The following is a 21,502-nucleotide window of genomic DNA, read 5'->3' as shown; positions in this document are numbered from 1 at the left end:
ACGCGTAAATACTTCAACTTCAATATAAAAATGGCGTGGGTGGAGCATTTTCATACCCTGCGCTCAGTCTGTCAGGCATCAAAGCTTCCCTGGAATTAAATATGTTTACCTAAAAAAGCCCGGCAACAGACCATAGATTGAAAGTAAATATTATCAATGAAATAGCAGAATGTAGAAATCGATAACCTGAAGTTGGGAGTTGGATTTGCCAGGCTTTCTTGACACAGTCTGGCAAACATATTTGCACGTCGCCTGAAAGTAACACTCAGGGTAAAAGTAAAGCCTTGGCGTGGCTGTGCTGTTACTAAGTTACGGAGTAACGCATAAGGACTTCAAAGATGGCGAAAACATAAACAGAACTAATACCGCTGTTGTAAAATATATTGCAAAACAATTCACTGTTATTTTCAGGAGTTACTGTACAAGCACGAAGCGTCTCAGCAAAAATGGAGGATGAAGAGACAGCACTGGTAAGACGGCAGGTTTTAATAATAAATCAACACTGGCTCTGAGTAAAAGGGACCTGAAGGTTCAACTCCCCTTTTGCCCAAGTTGACACGCATATCTTCCAATAATGTTGTAATTTGGACAGTTGAAGTAAATGCATTGTCATACAGGAAGATAGTCTCTTAACTTTAACCGCGACCGAGTAATCATAACGTTAGCTGTTTGCTATTTTCCGGCTAACTGTGACGTCATGACGTGTAACAAATTAGCCAACATGAGCAGTAATTTCTCCTCTGACTACACATCCATTCCTCTATTAACCATGTTATGTACGTTTATTCTACCAAGAAACAATGAAAGCTGTTTGAGTAACCCTCGTTTTCTTAACGTCATTACCACCAACTTGTTCTCCTTAAACTCAGTACTTTCTCTGTTTGTTTGTTTTCCACAGGCTCTGATCAGATTCTACTGCTATGAGAAGTATTTCAGTCATGCTGTTATCGCTGCAGCAGCTGCTCAGAGGAAATTCAGCAATGATCCTATCTACAGTTTTTTCCATGCTTATGGATCCCTTATGCAAGGTGAAGTTAAAACAACAAAATATAATTAAATCATTGGCTTTTTTTCTGGCTAAGCCAGTGTCTTTTTACATCCGTCATACATGCACTTACTTTAATTGTTGTACTGCAGATGAAATCCAGGAAGCCTCATTAGAGTTGGACACAATAAGAGACAGTAGAGATGTGGCTCTCTGCACGTTAATGGCCCTTGTCTATGCTGAGAAAAAAAAGACTAACCCAGGTAAGCCCGTAAACTTAGACTGTTGGATTTTATATTAACTAGACATGCTTGTTGGCAATATTCTGATAAGAGTGTTTGGATTCACAGACAGAGAAGTCATTCAGGAACTTGATTCTAAGGTGAAAGAGGATCGAAAAAGTGCTTCACCCAAGAGTCTGTACCACGCTGGGATGTTTCTCTGGCTTTTGGGGCGAAATGACAAGGCGAGGGAATACACAGAGAGAATGATCAAACTATCAAAAGGCTCCAGAGAGGTGAGACTTGAAATGAAAAACACATCAATGTTGCTTTTTTTTTTTTTTTTTTTAAACATGTTTATGATGAATAGTTTGGTTAAAAGATGACAAGAGAGGCATTCTTGCTTCTCATGTATTTACACCTTTTTTTAAATTGTTATTCAGGGGACAGTCCTGAAGGCCTGGATAGATGTGACATCTGGTAAAGAGGCCTACGCCAGAAAGGCTGGAAAATACTTTGATGAAGCACTGAAAGAGAAAGCAGATGTTTTCGCCCTCATGGGAAAGGTGAGATGAGAATTTCAAATATGAATTGATATGTTTTCCATCCCCACAGCTGAATATGTCAGGGTGCTTTTGTTAGAAATACATTATTATATAATTATGTAACAATAATTCAACTGTTATTTGTGACTTTGTAAGTAATGCTTGATCTGTCCTAGGCACAATACTATGAATACCGTCAGAACTACTCAGGAGCATTGGAGATAGTTAACCAGGTCATTGTCAGTTTCCCTGTGTTCCTGCCTGCACTCAACAAGAAGATGAAACTGTTGCTCAGCCTTCAAGACTGGGAGCAAACCATAGATGCAGCTCACAGGTTATCTATCTTTTCTTTTTTCCGAATAATATGATTCAACCTCATGTGAGACTATGAAGTACAATAAAATGCATTTTTTTTAAAAGACCATGGCTGTTAGAAATAAAACACAGTCAGCCTTTATAAATGGCTCAGCATTCAAGTGCTAATGAAACACAATATGCAGAAGTCCAACTCAGTGCTCAGAGGATTTGCTGCTCCAGGGTTGCTGAACAGGAGACAGAGCGATTGATTAAGTTACAGCAAGTTTCAAGCTGCTTTGGTGCCCTCGTTGGGATGTTGAGAAGTGGTGGAGGTGAAAGAATATACTTTACATCCTGTGGCAGCCTTAACAGGTCCTTTCAGTTCTAATGAAATTTGTCTGGGAATTCATCAGGGTATCCAGTATCAGATATTCTATTACTGTCAATCTAAAGAAATCCAAGTTTATTAAGAGTAGGAGATGGACTTCAAGGAGTAGTACCTTCAGTAACCTGTATCATATTACAGACTTTTACAGAAGGATAAAAATAACCTGGAGGCCCTACAGATGCTTGCTCTGCATTCTTTGTGTCGGGAGGGGGATATTGCTGAGGTACAGTTGATCTATTCAAATCAGAGAGAATCTAATGAATTGCGTATATTGGTGTTTAGGATTAAAATGTGGCAAAGTTCAAACAATCTTTATGCTCCCCTATGAAGGCAGTAAAGCAGCTTTCCACCCTCTTTGGCTGCTTGGAGGTCGTGGAACCACACAACCCAGAGCTGTTTTTCAGGATGTCTCTACCATTCACCCGTGTTGTAAGATATATATATATATATATATATATATTTTTTTTTTTAATGCAGGATTTCTAAGTTATCAATGATGAAAGACTTTGTCCTCTTTTGAGCCTGAAGAGTTTTACAAAATGTGAGTTTCACATTCTCTTACTTTCTTTTCCAAAGTGCGAACGAAATGAGAAAATAATTGCGCAAACATTTCGGATGGTGGAACGAGCTTTCTCAGCTGCAGGAGAAGACTCGGATTTAGCAACGGAGCTGGGCTACCAGTCGGTGCTTCAAGGCAGAATCAAGGACGCTTTGAAGTGGTACAAGACAGCCATGACTCTAGATGAAACAAGTGTTTCAGCCATGACTGGTAAAACAATTTGAATCTATTGTAGACAGGACTCGATGTGTTTTGTTGTTTTCTGAAGAAATTCTACTGTCCTTATTTTTGTTTCTCAGGTATCATTCGTTGCCAGCTGACAGAGGGCCACCTGGAAGACGCAGAAGAACGTCTGGAATGTCTGACAGAGATTCAACAATCTATTGGAAAGTCAGCGGTAACACAAGCTTCCCGTCTTTTACCTTTTTTTTGTTTCTTTCATGCGATGTATATGTTATTTGCCTTTTTCGTCTTCTTAGTTTGTATCTGTCTTTATCTTTCAACCCCATCAGGACCTACTGTACTTGCGTGCTGTTCTGGCAGTTAAGAAGCGTCGGCCCCAGGAGGAGGTGACAAACCTTCTGAACGATGCTGTGGACACGCACTTCTCTACGCTGCAGGGTCTGCCCCTGGGTGTCGAGTACTTTGAGAAACTGAACCCTGACTTCCTGTTGGAGATTGTCAAAGAGTATATTGCTCTCTGCCCTGCCAAGGTACAACTCACAACATCATGGTTGATCCTTTAAATGTAAATTTAACTGGCTTTTAATTTGGTAGAGCAGAGAGCCTCAGTCATTCATGTGGTATTTTTGCCACTAATGATTTTACTTTTTTATGGCCTTTTATGGAGGGTCATGGCTTCACCATTTTAGGAGAAGAAAACAAAGTTTGTTGCAACAGGCTTGCAAATAATTAAAAAAATATATATAGTGAGCTGAAAGTAGGGAACGTCTTTCAACTGAAGCAGGAGATCAGACGGTACTTTATGCACGTTCTGATGTACAATCATGATTGGAGACAGATTTGAAATTTTACATCCATTGGAATTTATTTAAAGTTTTTAAATAAAAAAAAAAATTTAGTCAGATTCTTTGAGTTTTATTAACCCTTTATAGGGCAAGTGACTATTTTTGGTCATTTCCACAAACATTACATATGGCCAGCCTTCTGCACCTCAGTAAGGTCGAGAATCATGTGATCCTCACTCAGCCAATCAGAAGAGATCACCCTATCACTGATCCTGCTCTTGTGGCATTTGAACCAAATATGGTAACTTTGTCAATGTTTATTACACTTACAATTTTTGAAAAATGTTATACCAGATAGAAAGTTCTGTTATGTCCCTGAATAACACTATGAGGTTGAATTTTTGAATTTCAAAGTATTTCAGTGAGTTCCCTGTGAAGGGTTAGATTGTATCATTTTTTACATTTCTACTTTTGCTGGTCCACTATGAACAATATGTGACACTGCAGGAAACTGGAGGTTTTATAAGATGCAAAAATAATTGGGCTGGGGAGAGGGCCTGCCCGACTGAAGACAGAAAGATGCTGCATTCATGCGGTGTCAGACACATCACAAAAATACAGTCTTCGAGTTGGAAGATGCTCCTGAACGCCTGCTGAAAGTCGGAACTACAACTCGGAGACTTGGTGAAAGAAATACGTGTAGAGTTGACGTCGTGTTCGGCATCAACATTGGGGACAAACAATGTTTTGTTAATAAGTTGTCTTTTGATTAATACATGCATTGTGTGTAGGTCTGAGCGTTTTCCTCAAACATAACTTGTAACAGAAACCATCAATTGTGCACTACTTTTCACGATGGGATACAATGATTGAACTATAGAGGGTATGATAATCACTCAGAATTCGGAAACAGCTTTTCAGTGATTTCAGCCTATGTTTATGAACATTCTACCTAGTCACTAATTCACTGAAATGTATCTTGCATGTTCACTAGTATATTTAGAGTAAAGAGAGAGAGAGAGCACAAAGACAGGGCAGGAAGAGTAGCATGCCTGGAGGTGTGTGAAAAGGAGCAGATATTGATCAGACTAAATAATGACGTCACAACAGTCTTATCCTTAATGTCACTTCAAAATGAGATGTCACTCCAAATCTGCCTTCAAACGACCCCGTTTTTTTGTGCAGTGACAGAAGGTCCCTTCTCATGAAATCCCGCTCCAATCTGTTGGTGAAATTTGGCAGCCCTGAAACCTTGTAATGAGTCACAATAGGTATGGGGATTTTTGAAAGATATAAATAACTTATCTCTGTTTTTAGCCTCCAGCACAGGGCCTGCCTCCCACTCCGCTGCTCCAGCACTGCGCCACATTGTTGGACACTGTGGTCAAGATTGTTCCTGGTCTGCCTCAGGGGGTCGTCCTCTTGGCCAAAGTCCGATATCAGTCTGGTGAGCACTACTTTAAATACTTTAAGTAAGTCTATATATATATATATATATATATATATATATATATATACCGTAAATTCCGGACTATAAGCCGCTACTTTTTGTCGCGGTTTTTAACACTGCGGCTTTTAAAACGATGCGGCTTATTTATGGATTTTTCTTGGGGGACAATGAGCTTGTGCCGCAATAACATTTGACTTCGTCACATCGGATCTTAATATCAGTCATTTTGCGCTTCATGCACGCACCCTCATCATGGAAAACACCCGGAGAAATGCATATGATGCAGCTTTCAAGTTAAAGGCGATCGACCTGGCTGTCAAAGAAGGAAATAGAGCTGCTGCACGTAAAGTTGAAACTGACAGCGACAACAAAAAATAGACTGAGGAAGTGAGTAATGAAGTCATTCTGAGGCAGTGAATGGATGGACTTTTTCCTGTGAAATATATTATGGTAATCTTTTTCATCAGCCGCGTTACAGACACTGTTTGATAAAGGATTTACAGTAGGCTTCGTATTTGCGGATGTTACCGGTAGTACGTATTTAATTAAAAGTTTAAAAAATGTTAAAGAAACGTCTTTCTGTGCAAATAGCTCTGTTATAACGTGGACACCTGCGGCTTATAATCAAGTGTGGCTTATATATGTACTAATCATTTTTTGAACTTATTTTTAGCCGGTGCGGCTTATATCCAGGTGCGCTCAATAGTCCGGAATTTACGGTGTGTATATATATATATATATATATATATATATATATATATATATATATATATATATATATATACCGGTATATAATTCTTTTGTGTCCATTTAGGAGACATCGATGCTGCTCAAAGTAGCCTACAACACTGTCTGGACCAGTGTCCTTCTCATGCAGACGCTCATCTGCTGATGGCACAGATCTATCTGCAGCAGGGGAACTTTGCATTGTGCTCCCAGTCTCTCGAGCTCTGCCTCAGTCACAACTTTGAGGTGAGAGTTTATGTGACAGGAGGTGTTATTTGACCAATGGCAAATAAACACAACACGACATAACTGCATCTCTTACATGTCACATTCAGTATGGAGGTAGCGTGTCCTTCATAGACCTGGGCAGTCTTGTGATTGGTTAAAGTCGGGGTAGGCGGCTTGTGAGAAAGCCAACAAAAATAACATGACACAATCTATCCAGAACTTTTTTTTTTTTTTTTTAAAGCCACTAGTCCACATGTTGGAGCTCGTCATGACTTCTCATCCATTCCAGATTCGAGATCATCCGTTGTACCACCTGATCAAGGCTCAGACTCAGAAGAAAACGGGTGAGCTGAAAGAGGCTATTCAGACACTGCAGATGGCCATGAGTCTTCCAGGCGTGCGCAGAGCTGGATCCTCGTACAAGTCCAAGAGCAAGAAGATCGAGCTGAGTCCTGCAGACTGTGTCTCTGTCTTCTTGGAGTTAGCAGAGACCCTGTGGCTCAATGGAGAACAGGTAGAAGAAGATATAGTAGATTTTGCTCTGTGAAGTTCATGAAAGGGGGTGTTTTTTTGAGTCTCTGTATTCTTGTACTCTGTTGTCGGTCCCAATAATACATTATAAAGTTAAAAGTGTGTTTCATATTTCAGCACGAAGCAGCAAAGGTGATGCAGGATGCCATCAATGAGTTCTCGGGGACCCCTGAGGAGCTACGTGTCACTATTGCAAACGCAGACCTGGCCCTGCTCCGTGGTGACACTGAGCTGGCACTGAGCATGCTCAGGAACATTACCCCAGAGCAGCCCTACTACATCCAAGCCAAAGAGAAAATGGGTGACATATATCTGAATCACAGGAAGGACAAACGTCTGTATGCAAGCTGTTACAGGTGAGCAGTAAATCTACATCCAAACAAACAGAAAGGAGATCTTAGGATAAGATCGCAGCCAATGATGTGTGAGCTCCATCTTTTGTAAATATTTGTCTGAACACTAAAGGCTGGGACATTTTATTCAGTACAGGGCCATATTAAGTAAATTCATCCAGCAGAGTCTGTAGGAGGTTTTAAGAGACCGCAAACCAAAAGTAAAGTCAGTAAAAATGAACAGAAGCCATTCATGCAGTAAAAAGGAAGAATGCAGAGGTTTCCTCTCGTCTTCTGCTTCTTTCTGATGCTGCTGGTACCAACAGCTCAGTGAAGCATGACTGAACCTCAGACCGGCAGAAACCTTCTGGATGTGTATAGTAAAGTACTCGATGTGTGATGTCTGTGTTTTCTCCAGAGAAATGGCGGAGAAACTGCCGAGCCCTCATACCTACCTGTTACTAGGAGATGCCTTCATTAATATTCAAGAAGTAAGTCGATGTGATTCATCTGTGTAGGTGCTGCAGGGTGTAACCATGTTGGTGAGTGTGCAATCTAATCCTGGTATTACTTTGGGAAAGACTTTTTAAAACAGCTAAGAACTGCTTGTGTGATACAATACAGCTCTAATGAATTCATATTTGACTGGTGAATAAATATAGTAAGATCAGTGCCAATCAGAGATGTAATTGTCTGATATCGTTAATCACTGGAGATGCTAATATTGGCCGATATCATCAGCTGACTGAATAATCCATCCAGGTTTTTTTTTTTTTTTTCGGGGGGGGGGTTCTCCGTGCGTCTGTGGCTGTGCTGGCGCATTAAACAAAGTCCATCACCAAGGTCTCTCTTTGTCTGGTGTCTAAAGGAACATAGAACTTCCCTTTTCCTGCTCATGGTGCATAAGCTGGAAAAGGGAAGTCCTATGTTTAGGCAGTTATTTTAGTTGCAATATAACAATAGTTTTGGTTGTTTCTCTGTCAAATATAGACAACAACACAAAGAATGACATCTCTGAAAGGGAAGCCCGTTCACTCCAGTTCTGGAGCAGAATCAAATGAAACATTAAATACAGCTACTTAAACACTGTGGAGACACGGGCCGTTCCTGCCTCCTGTAATGAGACAGTGAGAGATTCTAAATGAGTTACTGTAGATGGCAGGTTTCAGCGCCCTTACTGATGTAAGCAGTCCATCTCTCCTCTTGACAGAGTTCAAGATGCATTCATCTCTAATTTGGCCTTCAGTGAAAATGTTTGAAATTGGAAACGGGTTAGTTGATTGATTAGTTACTGAAACGCTCAACAGCTATGTTTATTGCTAAAGAAGCGTCATGTTTTTTCTAAATGAGCCACTACAAAGTAGTTCACACGGGCTCGTGAGCAGCGCGCTGCCTTTGATCAGACGCTTCAATAATTTATTTGCAATTCTTAAGATCTTCTTTAGAAAACCTGGTGTTCGAGTAGATTTTATAAAGAAAAGACCTCGCAGTTTCACCAACAGGTAAAATATACAAAGGAATAAAGAATACAATATTTTAGTTCCTGTGTGACCCAGAGCTGTAGAGTTAAGGATCAAATAACCCAGCTGTCTCTCTTAACATTAAGGAGGTGTGTGTTTCTTTCTCTCATAGTCTTACATTAAAGAACTGCTGGACCAGATAAACAGCATTCACCTGAAGCTGCTGGGTGGAAACTTCTTAATATGTTAACATTGAAAAGTTTCATCAGAACGTTTTTTTCTGCTGCCGTTTTATATTTATAACGCAGGGGAGTGTGCTGCTTTCGATTACTTCAAATCTGACATATTGTGACACGCCGGTTTGTGTGGTGTCATCCTCAGCCAGAGAAAGCCATCGAGGTTTATGAGAACGCTCTGAAGAAAAACCCCAAAGATGGACCTTTAGCCAGCAAGATCGGGAAAGCCCTCGTCAAGACTCACAACTACGTCAAGGTTTGTTTTGTACAGCTATTTTAAAGATAAACACCATCCACTTACAGAAGAGGAAAAAAGAAAAAAATTTGTTGACACAAGGCTGCTGTCACACAGGCAATGAATTACTACGAATCTGCCCTGAAGACTGAGCAACAGAACTTCCTCCGCTATGACCTGGCTGAGCTGCTGATGAAGATGAAGCATTACGAGCACTGTGAGAGAGTGCTACATGAAGCGCTGGCTCATGAACCAGGTATGACGTCTCGGCATTAACACACACTGAGCTGACGTAGAGAAAAAAAAAAAAAAAACACTACCCGTACACATAAGAGGATCCAGTCATTGTGATACAAATAAGGAATAAACAACTTGATTCCAAGATGGAAAGAAACTCTCAACAAATGCTTATTGCTTGTTTATTCTAAAGGGCTTTAAGTTTTAAATGAGTACGGTAGAGTTTTTGTACAAAACATATTATTTGTGTTTTTATTTGTTTATTTATGCAGACTGCTTTTTTTTCTTACTAGTAAATGAACTGCAGGCTCTCTCGGATGATTGTCGCTATCTGGTCCTGCTAGCAAAGATCCAAATTAAAGTTGACAAAAATACGGAGGCTTTACTGACGCTACAAAAAGTAAGTTGCACTCTGGCACTTTGCTTTCGTTCGTGTCTTTTATCAAGTGTCATCTTTCACTCTTTCTACAGAGAGTATAAGGAGGATGCAAAGTGTCGTTCTGAAATGGATCGTCGTCTTTTTTCTCTGCTTTAAGGCCCGGGATGTTCAGGCCAAAGTCCTGAAGCGGGTTCAGTTGGAGCAGCCCGATGCCATCCCCGTGCAAAAGCAGCTTGCCGCCGAGATCTGTGCTGAGATAGCTAAACACTACGCGAGTCAGAAGGGCTATGAGAGAGCAGTCAAATTCTACAAAGAAGCTCTTGTGTATTGTGAGACTGATTGCAAGGTCAGTGCAGCTGAATGAAAAACGTCCTGTGTGCTCACTGCAGCTGTGGTTAACAAGCACTGGCATCTTTTGGAGTCTTGTGCTTGTTTTTCTTTAAATGTTGTGATCCAAGTTGTTGGTAGTCTATAGATAAGATCTTTCGTGCATCGTACATTATTCTATGAAGGATGTTGTCACATGAGTGTATTCTTTGTTGCTAGGTGATGCTGGAGTTGGCCCGCGTGTATCTCTCTCTAAGTGATGCCGATGCATGCCAAGACCAATGCAGCGTCATTTTGAAGATTGACAAGTTTAATGAAGATGCTACTCTGGTTTGTTCAAGCTGTCTTCAGTTACTGTTTGCGCACCGACCTTTTTGTAACTGTTTGACCTAAATATTTCTTTCATGTCTGTGCTGTTAGATGACCGCGGACATTTTGTTTAGGAAGCAGGAATACAGCCAGGCGGTTTTCCATTTTCAACAGCTTTTGGAGCGCAAACCAGGTGAGAGCCCCTTCTCCTTTGTCTGCAAAACACTTGAGTGAGGATGAAGGGGAAAGCGCAATAACTTGCACCGGTTGCTTGCAGACAACTACCTGACGCTGTCACGTCTTATTGACTTGTTGAGGAGGGCTGGGAAGTTGGAAGAAGTCCCCAGTTTTCTTGATATTGCAGAAAAACATTCTTCCAGGATCAAATTTGAACCAGGGTTCAACTACTGCAAAGGACTTTATCTTTGGTAAGTTTGGACGGGTAACCTCTCAGTATTAAGTAAGATCAGTTACCAAACCACTAAACTTTGATTTATGTCGCTCAGGTTCACGGGACAACCTAATGAAGCGCTGCGGCACTTCAACAAAGCACGGAAAGACAACTGCTGGGGTCAAAATGCTGTGTACAACATGATTGAAATCTACCTGAACCCTGACAATGACACCATGGGAGGAGAAGTGTTTGAGACTTTGGATGTGGAAATAGGGTGGGGGCACAAAGAACAAACTGCGAAGCAAATCAGGATTGCATAAATGACGTGTCCCTTCCGTTTGTACCACTAATGCTTAACGTTTGCATCTCATCAGGAACTCCACGGAGAAGCAGGAGTCGGAGCAGCTCGCGGTGAGAACGGCTGAGAAGCTGCTGAAGGAGTTAAAGGCTGAGACATCAGGCGGACAAGTGCAGATACGAATCATGGAGAACTACTGCCTTCTGGCTACTAAGCAGAAGGTCAACGTAGAGAAAGCACTTGGGGCTTTCACAGATATCGCAAACAATGAAGTAAGTAAAGTAATGGTACACATGAGTCACATGACCCTTGTGTAAATAGACCCACATCAGTGGCAGTTGTTCCTTCTACACATTACACCGTATCCAACTGAATTATTACAGGTTACTAAGTTTTTGGTTTGTTCTCGGGTAGATAATTGAAATCGGGTGCTTTCCAACTCAGCCTGTCTCACCAGGATTCTCTGGTTGATTTTCAGAAAGACCACGTTCCAGCTCTGTTAGCCATGGCGACAGCTTACATGATTCTGAAACAAACCCCCCGAGCCAGGAACCAGCTCAAACGCATAGCTAAGATGAACTGGACCATTGTGGATGCTGACGAGTTTGAGAAGAGCTGGCTGCTTTTGGCAGACATCTACATCCATTCGGGGAAGTATGACATGGCCGGGGACCTTTTACAGAGATGTCTCAACCATAACAAGGTTAGCCTGGAAAAAATGTTGCTGCTTGAATATTTTGTGTTTTATACACAGTATTCCAATTCACAGTTTCCCCCTTATTTTGTGACTTTAAAATGTAGCTGTAGTCCTGTATGTCACTGTCTTTGTTCTAACAACTGCCTTTCCCCTAGTCATGCTGTAAAGCTCATGAATATAGGGGCTACATAATGGAAAAAGAGCAGGCTTTCTGTGATGCAGCACAAAGCTATGAAATGGCTTGGAAATATGGAAACCGGACCAACCCAACTATCGGTACATCAAATTAAATCACATGTGCACTACAGTTCCAAGCTGCAATAAGGATGAAGAGAATCATGCTTCTAACAGATATCGCTTTTCTTTCAGGATACAAACTTGCGTTCAATTACTTAAAAGCCAAAAGATATGTGGATGCCATAGATGTGTGTCATAAGGTGAGACACCGGCAGATGTTTACAGTTTAAAAAGATCACTTCTGTTTTGATCCTGTGAAATGATCTGTCATTTATTCACCCACAGGTTCTGGCTGCTCATCCAAATTATCCAAGAATGAGAAAGGACATCCTGGACAAAGCTCGTGCTGCACTGAGATCTTAGTGCTGAAAGTGAGGGAGCAGAGAGAGAGAGAGAGAGAGAGAGAGAAAGGAAGGATATGTTTCAGTAACAGAATGGGTTACGTTAGTGGTTCCCAGTTTTTACTGTTTTACTTTTACTTGTTGGAATAATGTGCTCCATTTCACAAGGTGTACCTCATCAACACAAAAGTAGGGTGCGGGTAGTCCTGATGGGAAACTCAGGGCAGACATAATAAGGCATGCTGAGAGTATTTTGGAATTCTCACAAGTCCAAACGCCTCATATTGCAAAAGATTACATTCCTTGTCTCTCAACGAAAACTTTTCTAATCTCATACATAACGGGAAGTGATTATATTATCTTAAATGTTTTCTTACTGTTTATTTATATGTTCATTTTAGACATGTTTTATCTTGTCATGGATTTAGGGATGTAGATAAGTCATGAATGTTTGTTACTATAAGCTGATGTTTAAAAATAAAAACATTTACATACATTTGGGTTGCCTTTTGTTCTGATTTTTTTTTTTCTCTCTTTGTATTGAAGAGTTCATAATATACCCTCCTGATAACATGTCCTTTATATAATGTTTGAATTCATGGTAATACCTCCATAAACATAGGCTAAGCAAATAGTTACGAGCGCGGCTGGATAAAATGCAGGACACCAGTGAACACTTTAATGGACATAATAAAGCAGACGCCCGCTGTGGATAGGAAGTGCCGGGGAGCACAGTCACCACAGATGGACTCACTGTGCGCTTCAGAGGCTGAAAGACTTCAGACTGGGTATCAGAGCAGACTCCATATAACTGGAGCCAGCGTCTTCACGCCGTCACACATCCAACTAATTTATAAAGACCAAACTCTGAGGGAAACCTGGCAAAATGTAGGAATGGAGGAACTCCAGAGTCCGCTGGTGAGTAAGCTTTTTAAACTGAGAGAAAAGTCGGTATAGCCTAATTAATTTATAATCGCTTTGATGCGAAAGGATGTTTAACTTTTCCAAATGCATGCCGAATTATGTGGTTTTTCTTTTTTTCTCTGCTTCTTCTTTTTTTTTTTTTTTTAACTTTGTTGGTCGTTCACAATAAGTTAACGTTCCATGTGCTGGATGTGGTGTTTTCTCTGCGTGCCTGATTGGATGCGGTGGGCTGCGTGTGGGGTATACCGCGTTCCTCTTTTATATGTAACCCAGCAACTGTCCCAGTGAGTGACCAGTTGAACAAATCCTATTAATGACACCATTATTGAAAGTGAGGAACTGTGTGGATGATGGCACAGGCTTGTAGTCCTGCAGGCAGAGTGACTACGGAGCACTTTAGGTTTTCACTATAGAAGTTGGACTCGGCAGGATTTATACATTTTACCGATTTTTTAAAATAAAATGTGAAGACTTTATCATAGTAATTACTTGAAGATGTAAGGCATGTAGTCCATTTATTTCACTTTCTTCGCAGGACACTCATCTAAAAAAAAAAAAACTATCGTATTCTCTAATAAAGACTAACGCAGGTATGGACGACACGCATTATTCTTCTCTGCGCATGCGCGTCAGCAGGTCTCCTCCCTCTACCTGAGAGGAGCGCACCTGGATCCAACGAGACGGAAGTTCTCTTAACCAAATCTTTTTGTCTTCTTGGGCAGTGTCCTTTTTGGAGATCGAGCAACAAGCCGAGACAATCAAATCAAGACAGGATGCCATTCTTTGGACCCATCAATAATTCAAAGGATTGTTCGATCATGTAATTCAGCGACTCATGGTACGTGGGGTTTTACTCTGAAGGAATCTAGAGCAGGGATTGTTTGCTTATTTTACTAAGTATGTGATTTGAATATGTAATTGGTAGATCGCAGGAAGCCACCAAGTGTTGTCTCACATTTAACTAATAAGTAAAATAAACAGATTATCGTAGGCCATGACACATATTGTGACATGAAAAGTAATGACTTTCTGCCTACAATTTATTCTAGAAGCCCAGTTTCTAAAAAAAAAAAATTCTGGTAAGTTAGGTACAGTAAAAAAAAAACCTGTTATGTTTCTTTCTTTCAGCTGAATCTCAGTCCAAAGCCAGCCTCCTCTCTGTACAACAAGAATGACAGTTCTCCGAAGAATCCTAAGAAGGCGCCTGCACCCTCTTAAACTGGTTATAGTAGCCGTCATCTTTGTCACATTTGTGTTTCTCATACAATGGGAAGTGGGGAGCCAAAACGAACAGGAGGACCCATGGCTGAAAGAGATGGCAGTGAAGCGTGATGCCATGTTGGGCATTGTGATAGGAGCTGTCAATAACTTCAGGGATGCGATACCAAAGATGCAGATCAAAGCCCCCGTGCGGCAGCTGGACAAAGGGGACAGTGTATCCTGTCTGCCAGGTCACTACACTGCAGCTGAGCTGAGGCCAGCTCTGGAGCGGCCACCTCAGAACCCTTTAGCTCCTGGAGCAGCCGGGAAGCCTTTCTATACAGACTCACTGAGCCCTGAAGAGCAGAAGGAGAAGGAGAGAGGTGAAGCGAAACACTGCTTTAACCTGTATGCCAGTGACCGTGTGTCTTTGAGCAGAGACCTGGGAGCGGACACAAGGCCACCAGAGTGAGTCAGTGTTTTTGCTCTTGCGAAAGCTGTGTGTAATAATGTCAAATCTTAACAAATTATGTTTTGTACATTTTCCAAATGATTTTCTCTCAAGACAACATGTAATCACACCACTTAGTAGATTGTAATGCTGCAGTGGTGCTGTACAGAAGTACTCTACCCTTTATTTTTCAACTTTCTGACCCAGAATAGAATTTAGTCACACAGTGGAAACATAACATCACATAGCAGCGTAATTAAGTTTAATACAACACTGACTGGTTTAACCCAACACATTTATCATATTTTGCAAATAATCCGGAGAATAAACCACAGACATGGCTGGTCTGACTGGGACTTTGTTTCAGCATGCCTGCCCAGTCACTGTGGCCACCTCAGAGAGAAGCACAGTTATGTTTGGCTTACAAAGCTACATGGAGGTCCAAGTAGATGTCAGGACAAAGTCGGTACCTGACACAGACATAAAACCTGTCCATGTCCTGGCTATCTTATGAGAGTGAATTCTAACGCCTCTTCCACTCCCATTGTAGCTGTTTCAAAGGCTGCCACACATGCGGTGTCACGGCTGAAACGGGCACCCCACAGGGGAGACTCTGCAGATGTAATAACTACACTATTGTGCCTTTCAGACCCAGCGCGGGACAGTCACGTCTTTGTGCTCTTTTCCCTTCTTTTTGCTGCAGATGCATTGAGCAAACTTTCAAGCGATGCCCCTCCTTGCCGACCACCAGTGTGATAATCGTGTTTCACAACGAGGGCTGGAGCACTCTGCTGAGGACCGTCTACAGCGTCCTGCACACCTCCCCTGCCATTCTCCTCAAGGAGATCATCCTGGTGGACGATGCCAGCGTGGATGGTAAAAATTCAAAAGAGGGGCCCTTCAGGACCGCCTTGCTCTTATTTGGATTCAATTTCATGCAGCGTGCTGGGTGGGCAGCTCTTGAATCGTGCAGAGAGGAACTCTCCCTGCTCTCTTCTGAAGCAAAAGAAGTAGGTTACTACAGGAAGTGAGGGGCTGCTAGTGAATAGTTTTCATGAGATGAATTAGCAGTGGTTGTGCTTATAAAACAAATCAGAGTAGTCTTGTAAATAGTCCTGATTTTAGGTAGGGAACAAATTACTGGTGAGGAGAGAGGTTTTAAGATATACAGTTTCTCTGACTCTTAGTTGCTGGCAGGCCACAGATTGAGGCCTGATTTACAGTATCTCACTCTAACAGAGACATATTGAAAGTAAAAGGAAGACATCTTTGTTGTTTATCATCTGTTTGAGACTTTTTCAGTAGCAAAGGAGTGTGTATGTATATGTATATATTCAGTCCCATGTCATTTCAGCATCTTTTTACATTTTTTTTTTTTTCTTGTTCTTTGTCTCATTTCTGTGTTTCAGAAGCGTTAAAGAACAAACTGGATGAGTATCTAAAGCAGCTGAGAATTGTCAAAGTTGTCCGTCAGCGAGAAAGAAAAGGACTCATCACCGCTCGCCTCCTGGGTGCCTCCGTGGCTACCGGTGACACCCTCACCTTCCTTGATGCCCACTGTAAGTCAACACAGCTGACGTAAATTGCGTAGTAAAACCTGTTGTATGCAGGGCACACCCTTATTAACACGCCCACAGCTCATCAAGCTTATGTTTGCTCTGGCATTAGGTTTTTATGTTGGCTGTCAAAATCAGCCTCTCAGGCGTTATTGTTTAGAAATATGTTGTGATGCAATGCATGATTTGTGTGTGTGAACAGGTGAATGCTTTCATGGATGGCTGGAGCCTCTGTTGGCCAGGATAGCCGAGAACTACACTGCAGTAGTGAGTCCTGATATAACCACTATTGATCTTAACACCTTTGAATTCTCAAAGCCGTCTCCGTACGGCCAGAACCACAACCGGGGGAACTTCGACTGGGCGCTATCTTTTGGATGGGAGGTACTACCAGATCATGAGAAGCGAAGGAGGAAGGATGAGACATATCCTATCAAGTAGGCAAATTGGAATATACACTTTAAAGGCCTGTTTCTTTTTGATATCCTGAAAAAAAAACATTTTTAATTATAATTCTTAACAGGACTCCTGCATTTGCTGGTGGGCTCTTCTCCATCTCAAAAGAATATTTCTACCATATTGGAAGCTATGATGAAGAAATGCTGATCTGGGGTGGTGAGAACATTGAAATGTCATTCAGGGTAAGCTGTCATTGAGTTGTTATTCTGGATGAACTGCTATTGACATATATATGTCATGAAGTCCTACTACTTGTTGAATTGTTCCACTATCTAAATGACTCTATAGGTGTGTCAGACTGTGTCATTATGCATCTGTTTGTGCTGGTTCCCATTAACCTGCAGGTGTGGCAGTGTGGTGGACAGCTGGAGATTCTCCCTTGTTCCATTGTCGGCCATGTTTTCCGTACAAAAAGCCCTCACACTTTCCCTAAGGGGACGCAAGTGATTGCTCGTAACCAGGTTCGACTGGCCGAGGTCTGGATGGACGACTACAAAGAGATCTTTTACCGTCGTAACCAGCAGGCTGCGCATATGGCAAAAGAAGTACGTACTAATGAAATGCTAAAATCCTGTTTCTATACTGGGATCCTTTTAAATGCAGCACATTTCTCTGCAGCACTATGTTTCACTTGTCGTGGTCATATTTAAGTGGTTTTTAAGACCCCTCATTATCGTCGAACTCCACCCTGAAGACAAGTTTGAGCAAATGCAGCTTCTTGCTTCTTGTGTGATCATGAGTTATTTATTATGGGAAAGCACAAAATAGTACTGTAGCATTGTACTGTTGTAATTCATAATGAAGGTATTCTACAGTATTAGACACATTCTTTAAAATGTAGAAAAATAGATCACCTGTTAAGAGCTGAAAGCTGTTATCCAACAGGGGGAAAAGGGGAAGTTAGCGCTGCTAAATGACAGGCTCTCAGTGCTTCCTAAAACGCAGTCCCATAGGTGCCATAAACCGTTTCCCTGAGGGCGATACCTCACAAAGCGGGCCCAACCCTCTCCGGCTTGTTTCAAACAGACACGTCGTCATCAACAGCCTCAAGGAAGCTACTGTAGAGTCTGTCAGTGTGCACTAGTGTGAGCAACCTCATCGTCATTAGAGTAAGTGCTCTCATTATTCAGGAGCAGGAGGCAACTGGAGTCAGTCAGTTGGTGCAGGTTAGAGATTCAATTAGTAATGGATTAGGTAAACAAAAGAAAATCAATCTCTAAATATTTTTATAATCTATTGATCGTTTCAATAATCTTTCGAGCACAAATGTCTCTTTTATCTAAAGCTTTGGTTCCCAACCTGGGATCCGGGACCCCAAGATTAGGGGGCTCAGCTGTAATTAGACACAAGTAGGGGGTGCTCAAAGAAAAAGGTTGGGAACCACTGATTTAAAGGACAATTTTAGGCTGACATTTATTTTTATAACATGGCTTTTCTCAACATTTAGTGCAGATGGGCGTCGCCCCCAGAGAAATAGGTTTCTTATTTTAGTCAAAACAGTCAATTATGGGATTGAATGATGTCAAATCAACAGTGGACATTCACGTCACTTTCAGGATGGATTGTTATTACTTTAGTTATTTTCTTATCTTTCATGAATGTCATCCAAAATTTGTCAAACTGTTCCCTGTACTTTATAGTGCAAAGGGGTTAATGGTGAGTGTGTCAACATTCTAATACAAGCATTTAACTCCAATGGTAAACTTTTGCAAACTATCTTGGCAACATTTCACACATTCCTTAAATATTTGTACAGTTCATTAATGCACCATATATGTATGTTGCAAAAATACAAAAGCCTATTTTATCCTGCTGTTTTTCTTAGTAGGTAAAAGTTTATTTAAAGTAAGATTTCTGGTGTTACTGTTTCCTAATTTGTTTCTCATGTTGCTATGCAACAAAAACATCAAGACAAATTCCTTATATTAATACAAAAGCATTTTTGATGCTGAAATGGTTACATGCATTTACTTTTGATGTTTTACCTTCTTAAGTAACTTAATTAACAGTAGTCACCATTTTGCCATTTTTTAACAGAGGGCTTATGGTGATATCTCCAAACGTGTGGAACTCCGTGAACGACTGCAGTGCAAGAGCTTCTTCTGGTATCTAGAAAACGTTTATCCAGAAATCTTCATGCCTGATCTCAACCCACCGCACTTTGGCTCTGTAAGATCACACACCTTCTCACTCACACACACACTCTCCACTCTTTCCAAACCTCAGAGCTCTGTCTAGCCACTGTGGGTTTCCACTTAGGATCTCCTGAGGGTCCTGAGCTTTTCCAATTTGACACCAGTGAAAGCACTCCAGAGACTAAAGTTGTTTGAACAGCTTGCACTGGATGTTAGTTTTTCATTTTGTTTCCTCTCACTGCTTTCCCCTTCCCTGCTCTTTCTCTGTAGGTAAAAAATTTGGGCAGAGACTCGTGTCTAGATGCTGGAGAGAACAATGAGGGCGGGAAACAGTTGATCATGTACCCATGTCATGGACTCGGAGGAAACCAGGTTAGATGCAGCATACCTTCTATCTCTGATTGACAAATATGATTGCCTTTAATTACAGCTGATGGTGCCCTATCTTTCCCTTTTCCCTCACTGTAGTATTTTGAGTACTCCACACATCAGGAGATTAGACACAGCATTCAGAAGGAGCTATGTTTGCACGGGGTGGAGGGGGCTGTGAAGCTGGAGAACTGCCAGTACAAAGGCATGAACTCAATTGTAGGAGCAGAGCAAAAGTGGGAACTGAAGGACGTGAGTTTTCACAGTTTCTGTGCACTTTCATGTCATTTTGAATACATGACTTATCACTTTAGAAAAGTTAATATTTTCCTTCTCTTTATATAGAACAAGTTGTTCTACCTGCCAGGACGGCACATGTGTCTGAGTGGCCGTCATGAGTCTCCCACTCTGGCCCTCTGCAACCCCTCAGACAGATTCCAGCATTGGACCTTCACCTAAATGAGCTGACTACCACTTTATAGGATTCTGGACATGAGTTTTACTATACTGGATGCAGTAATCATGCAGTAATTCTTAGATGAATGACAATGACTTAACTTATTTTTATAAATAGAAGAACTGACCTGCTGCTGCCTGGGAGTATTTTCTGGAAGAACCACAGTGTGCTACTGCTTGAAGGAAGCACTGACACGCTGCTCACTGTCAGACTGTGAACTGAGATTCTTGGAACAATGAGGAAACATTATGTCAACAAGTGTTAAATGTTTCCGCTATTCCAAGTTGTCCCAACCATCTTGTGCTGTATACAGGCATGTAGAGCCAACACTAAACAATATATTCATCAAAAACAAACCCATACAAATACACAGAAAATCTTTTGTATGCTTACAGTACACGCAGATAATGTTTGACACACTGATATTCCAAATACTGAAACATTTGCCACCAAAGAGACTGAAAGAGAGAACATAAAGTAAACGAGTACGATTTCTTAAACTATTTTTTTAAATGTAAAACCTTATTTGTTACCTTACAGTGCTGTCGATGTCATTTTATCCTGGCTGGATGCGTTGGTGGAGGGATGGGTTATGGGGTTGATTTCAGAAAAATGAGCAAAGGCTAAGTCCAAGAAAACTTTTTTTCATGAGATAGATTTACGCCGTCTGTACACAGTTACCTCCTCCTTTGGTACATCAAAAACTTAAACATCCTATAAAGCAATGGAACATAAGGCTGAAAAGTAATAGAAACACCTCCCTCAACAACAGAATACAACTGCACCAACGTGAGCATATAGTTAGCCTGCAATTCTCTACATCAATTAAAAAGAATGAAATTGGAGGCATGAAAATGAACTATTTCAATGAAAGCTCAGATCTATATTTTGAGAGAAAAATAAGCAGGCCTTTTTTATATGAACTGTGTACACATTTAACGGAATGTAATGGGTACTGAATTCTCATTACAGTGTTCAGTGCTTATTACAACTGCTCAATGCTTTATAATGTTAATGAAATGGGCTATCCCCCTGTTTGTTTGATTTCAGCAGTGTTTACCTGTATTACTACACATGTAATGGACTGGTGTTAATTAGAAGGCACATTTTCATGTAAGTTTGATTGAAGACATTGATTGGAAGTCTTCTTGTAATTTTCTGGTGCAGGCACTAGTGTTAAGATGGCTGTGGAATATCTCAAACTGCTTTAGGTTTAAGTCAGATTGAGGAACATTAGGAATGTGTGTAAACCTAATATTAAAAATGTCTGTTGCTTTCAGACTGGTATTAAGCGGCTTTCATTTTAGGTCAATAAATTCAGTGGGTCAGCGCTGAGAGTCCTTGTGTCATTTCTCTGTATGACCTGCAGAGGGCACTTTGCACTAAGACATTACTGAGCTGTACAAAGTTGACTAGCAATTTTAATGACATTTATTTAAAAACATGTTTAATCGAGTAACTAAAATAAATGTTGCTCTATGTCTACAGTTTGAAAAACAAATTAATTAAAGGTGTAGCATTTTGTGCAAAATGTTTGTCTTTCACAGAATAGAAAATAAATCAGTCACATG

The 21,502-nt window shown here is 40.9% G+C and overlaps 2 protein-coding genes across 2 annotated transcripts; both read left to right on the top strand.

The window, feature by feature from the left end:
- The first annotated feature begins 113 nt into the window (after window positions 1–113).
- On the top strand, window positions 114–12,876 carry ttc21b (tetratricopeptide repeat domain 21B). Its single transcript, XM_079358172.1, has 29 exons — window positions 114–470; window positions 899–1,028; window positions 1,138–1,248; window positions 1,336–1,502; window positions 1,650–1,772; window positions 1,928–2,085; window positions 2,575–2,659; window positions 2,767–2,865; window positions 3,013–3,205; window positions 3,295–3,392; window positions 3,508–3,708; window positions 5,281–5,410; window positions 6,228–6,385; window positions 6,657–6,881; window positions 7,016–7,254; window positions 7,649–7,721; window positions 9,072–9,182; window positions 9,279–9,417; window positions 9,692–9,798; window positions 9,935–10,123; window positions 10,324–10,434; window positions 10,525–10,606; window positions 10,691–10,841; window positions 10,920–11,081; window positions 11,182–11,377; window positions 11,584–11,808; window positions 11,958–12,078; window positions 12,172–12,239; window positions 12,325–12,876. Exons 1-29 carry the CDS (start codon window positions 447–449, stop codon window positions 12,400–12,402), a joined length of 3,954 nt encoding a protein of 1,317 aa, XP_079214298.1. The 5' UTR covers window positions 114–446; the 3' UTR covers window positions 12,403–12,876.
- Window positions 12,877–13,594: 718 nt separating this feature from the next.
- galnt3 (UDP-N-acetyl-alpha-D-galactosamine:polypeptide N-acetylgalactosaminyltransferase 3 (GalNAc-T3)) lies at window positions 13,595–21,261 on the top strand. Its single transcript, XM_079358081.1, has 11 exons — window positions 13,595–14,142; window positions 14,433–14,972; window positions 15,659–15,831; window positions 16,365–16,514; window positions 16,714–16,948; window positions 17,035–17,152; window positions 17,315–17,515; window positions 19,008–19,139; window positions 19,376–19,477; window positions 19,574–19,726; window positions 19,820–21,261. The coding sequence occupies exons 2-11, from the start codon at window positions 14,476–14,478 to the stop codon at window positions 19,931–19,933; spliced, it is 1,875 nt and encodes a 624-aa protein (XP_079214207.1). The 5' UTR covers window positions 13,595–14,142; window positions 14,433–14,475; the 3' UTR covers window positions 19,934–21,261.
- The last annotated feature ends 241 nt before the right edge of the window (window positions 21,262–21,502 follow it).

This window comes from Symphodus melops, assembly GCF_947650265.1.
Source record: "Symphodus melops genome assembly, chromosome: 12".
Classification (NCBI taxonomy): domain Eukaryota; kingdom Metazoa; phylum Chordata; class Actinopteri; order Labriformes; family Labridae; genus Symphodus; species Symphodus melops.
The sequence above is the reverse complement of the archived record's forward strand: the minus strand, read 5'-3'. Positions and strand labels throughout refer to the sequence as shown.

Bases quoted from the DNA above. Each gene is read 5' to 3' on its own strand.
- galnt3 (XM_079358081.1), top strand. From the start codon at position 14,476: ATGACAGTTCTCCGAAGAATCCTAAGAAGGCGCCTGCACCCTCTTAAA. The intron at 14,973-15,658 runs GTGAGTCAGTGT...TTTTTGCTGCAG, and splicing joins GCGGACACAAGGCCACCAGA to ATGCATTGAGCAAACTTTCA. The intron at 17,516-19,007 runs GTACGTACTAAT...ATTTTTTAACAG, and splicing joins CTGCGCATATGGCAAAAGAA to AGGGCTTATGGTGATATCTC.
- ttc21b (XM_079358172.1), top strand. From the start codon at position 447: ATGGAGGATGAAGAGACAGCACTG. The intron at 1,773-1,927 runs GTGAGATGAGAA...GATCTGTCCTAG, and splicing joins TTTTCGCCCTCATGGGAAAG to GCACAATACTATGAATACCG. The intron at 2,660-2,766 runs GTACAGTTGATC...TCCCCTATGAAG, and splicing joins GGGAGGGGGATATTGCTGAG to GCAGTAAAGCAGCTTTCCAC.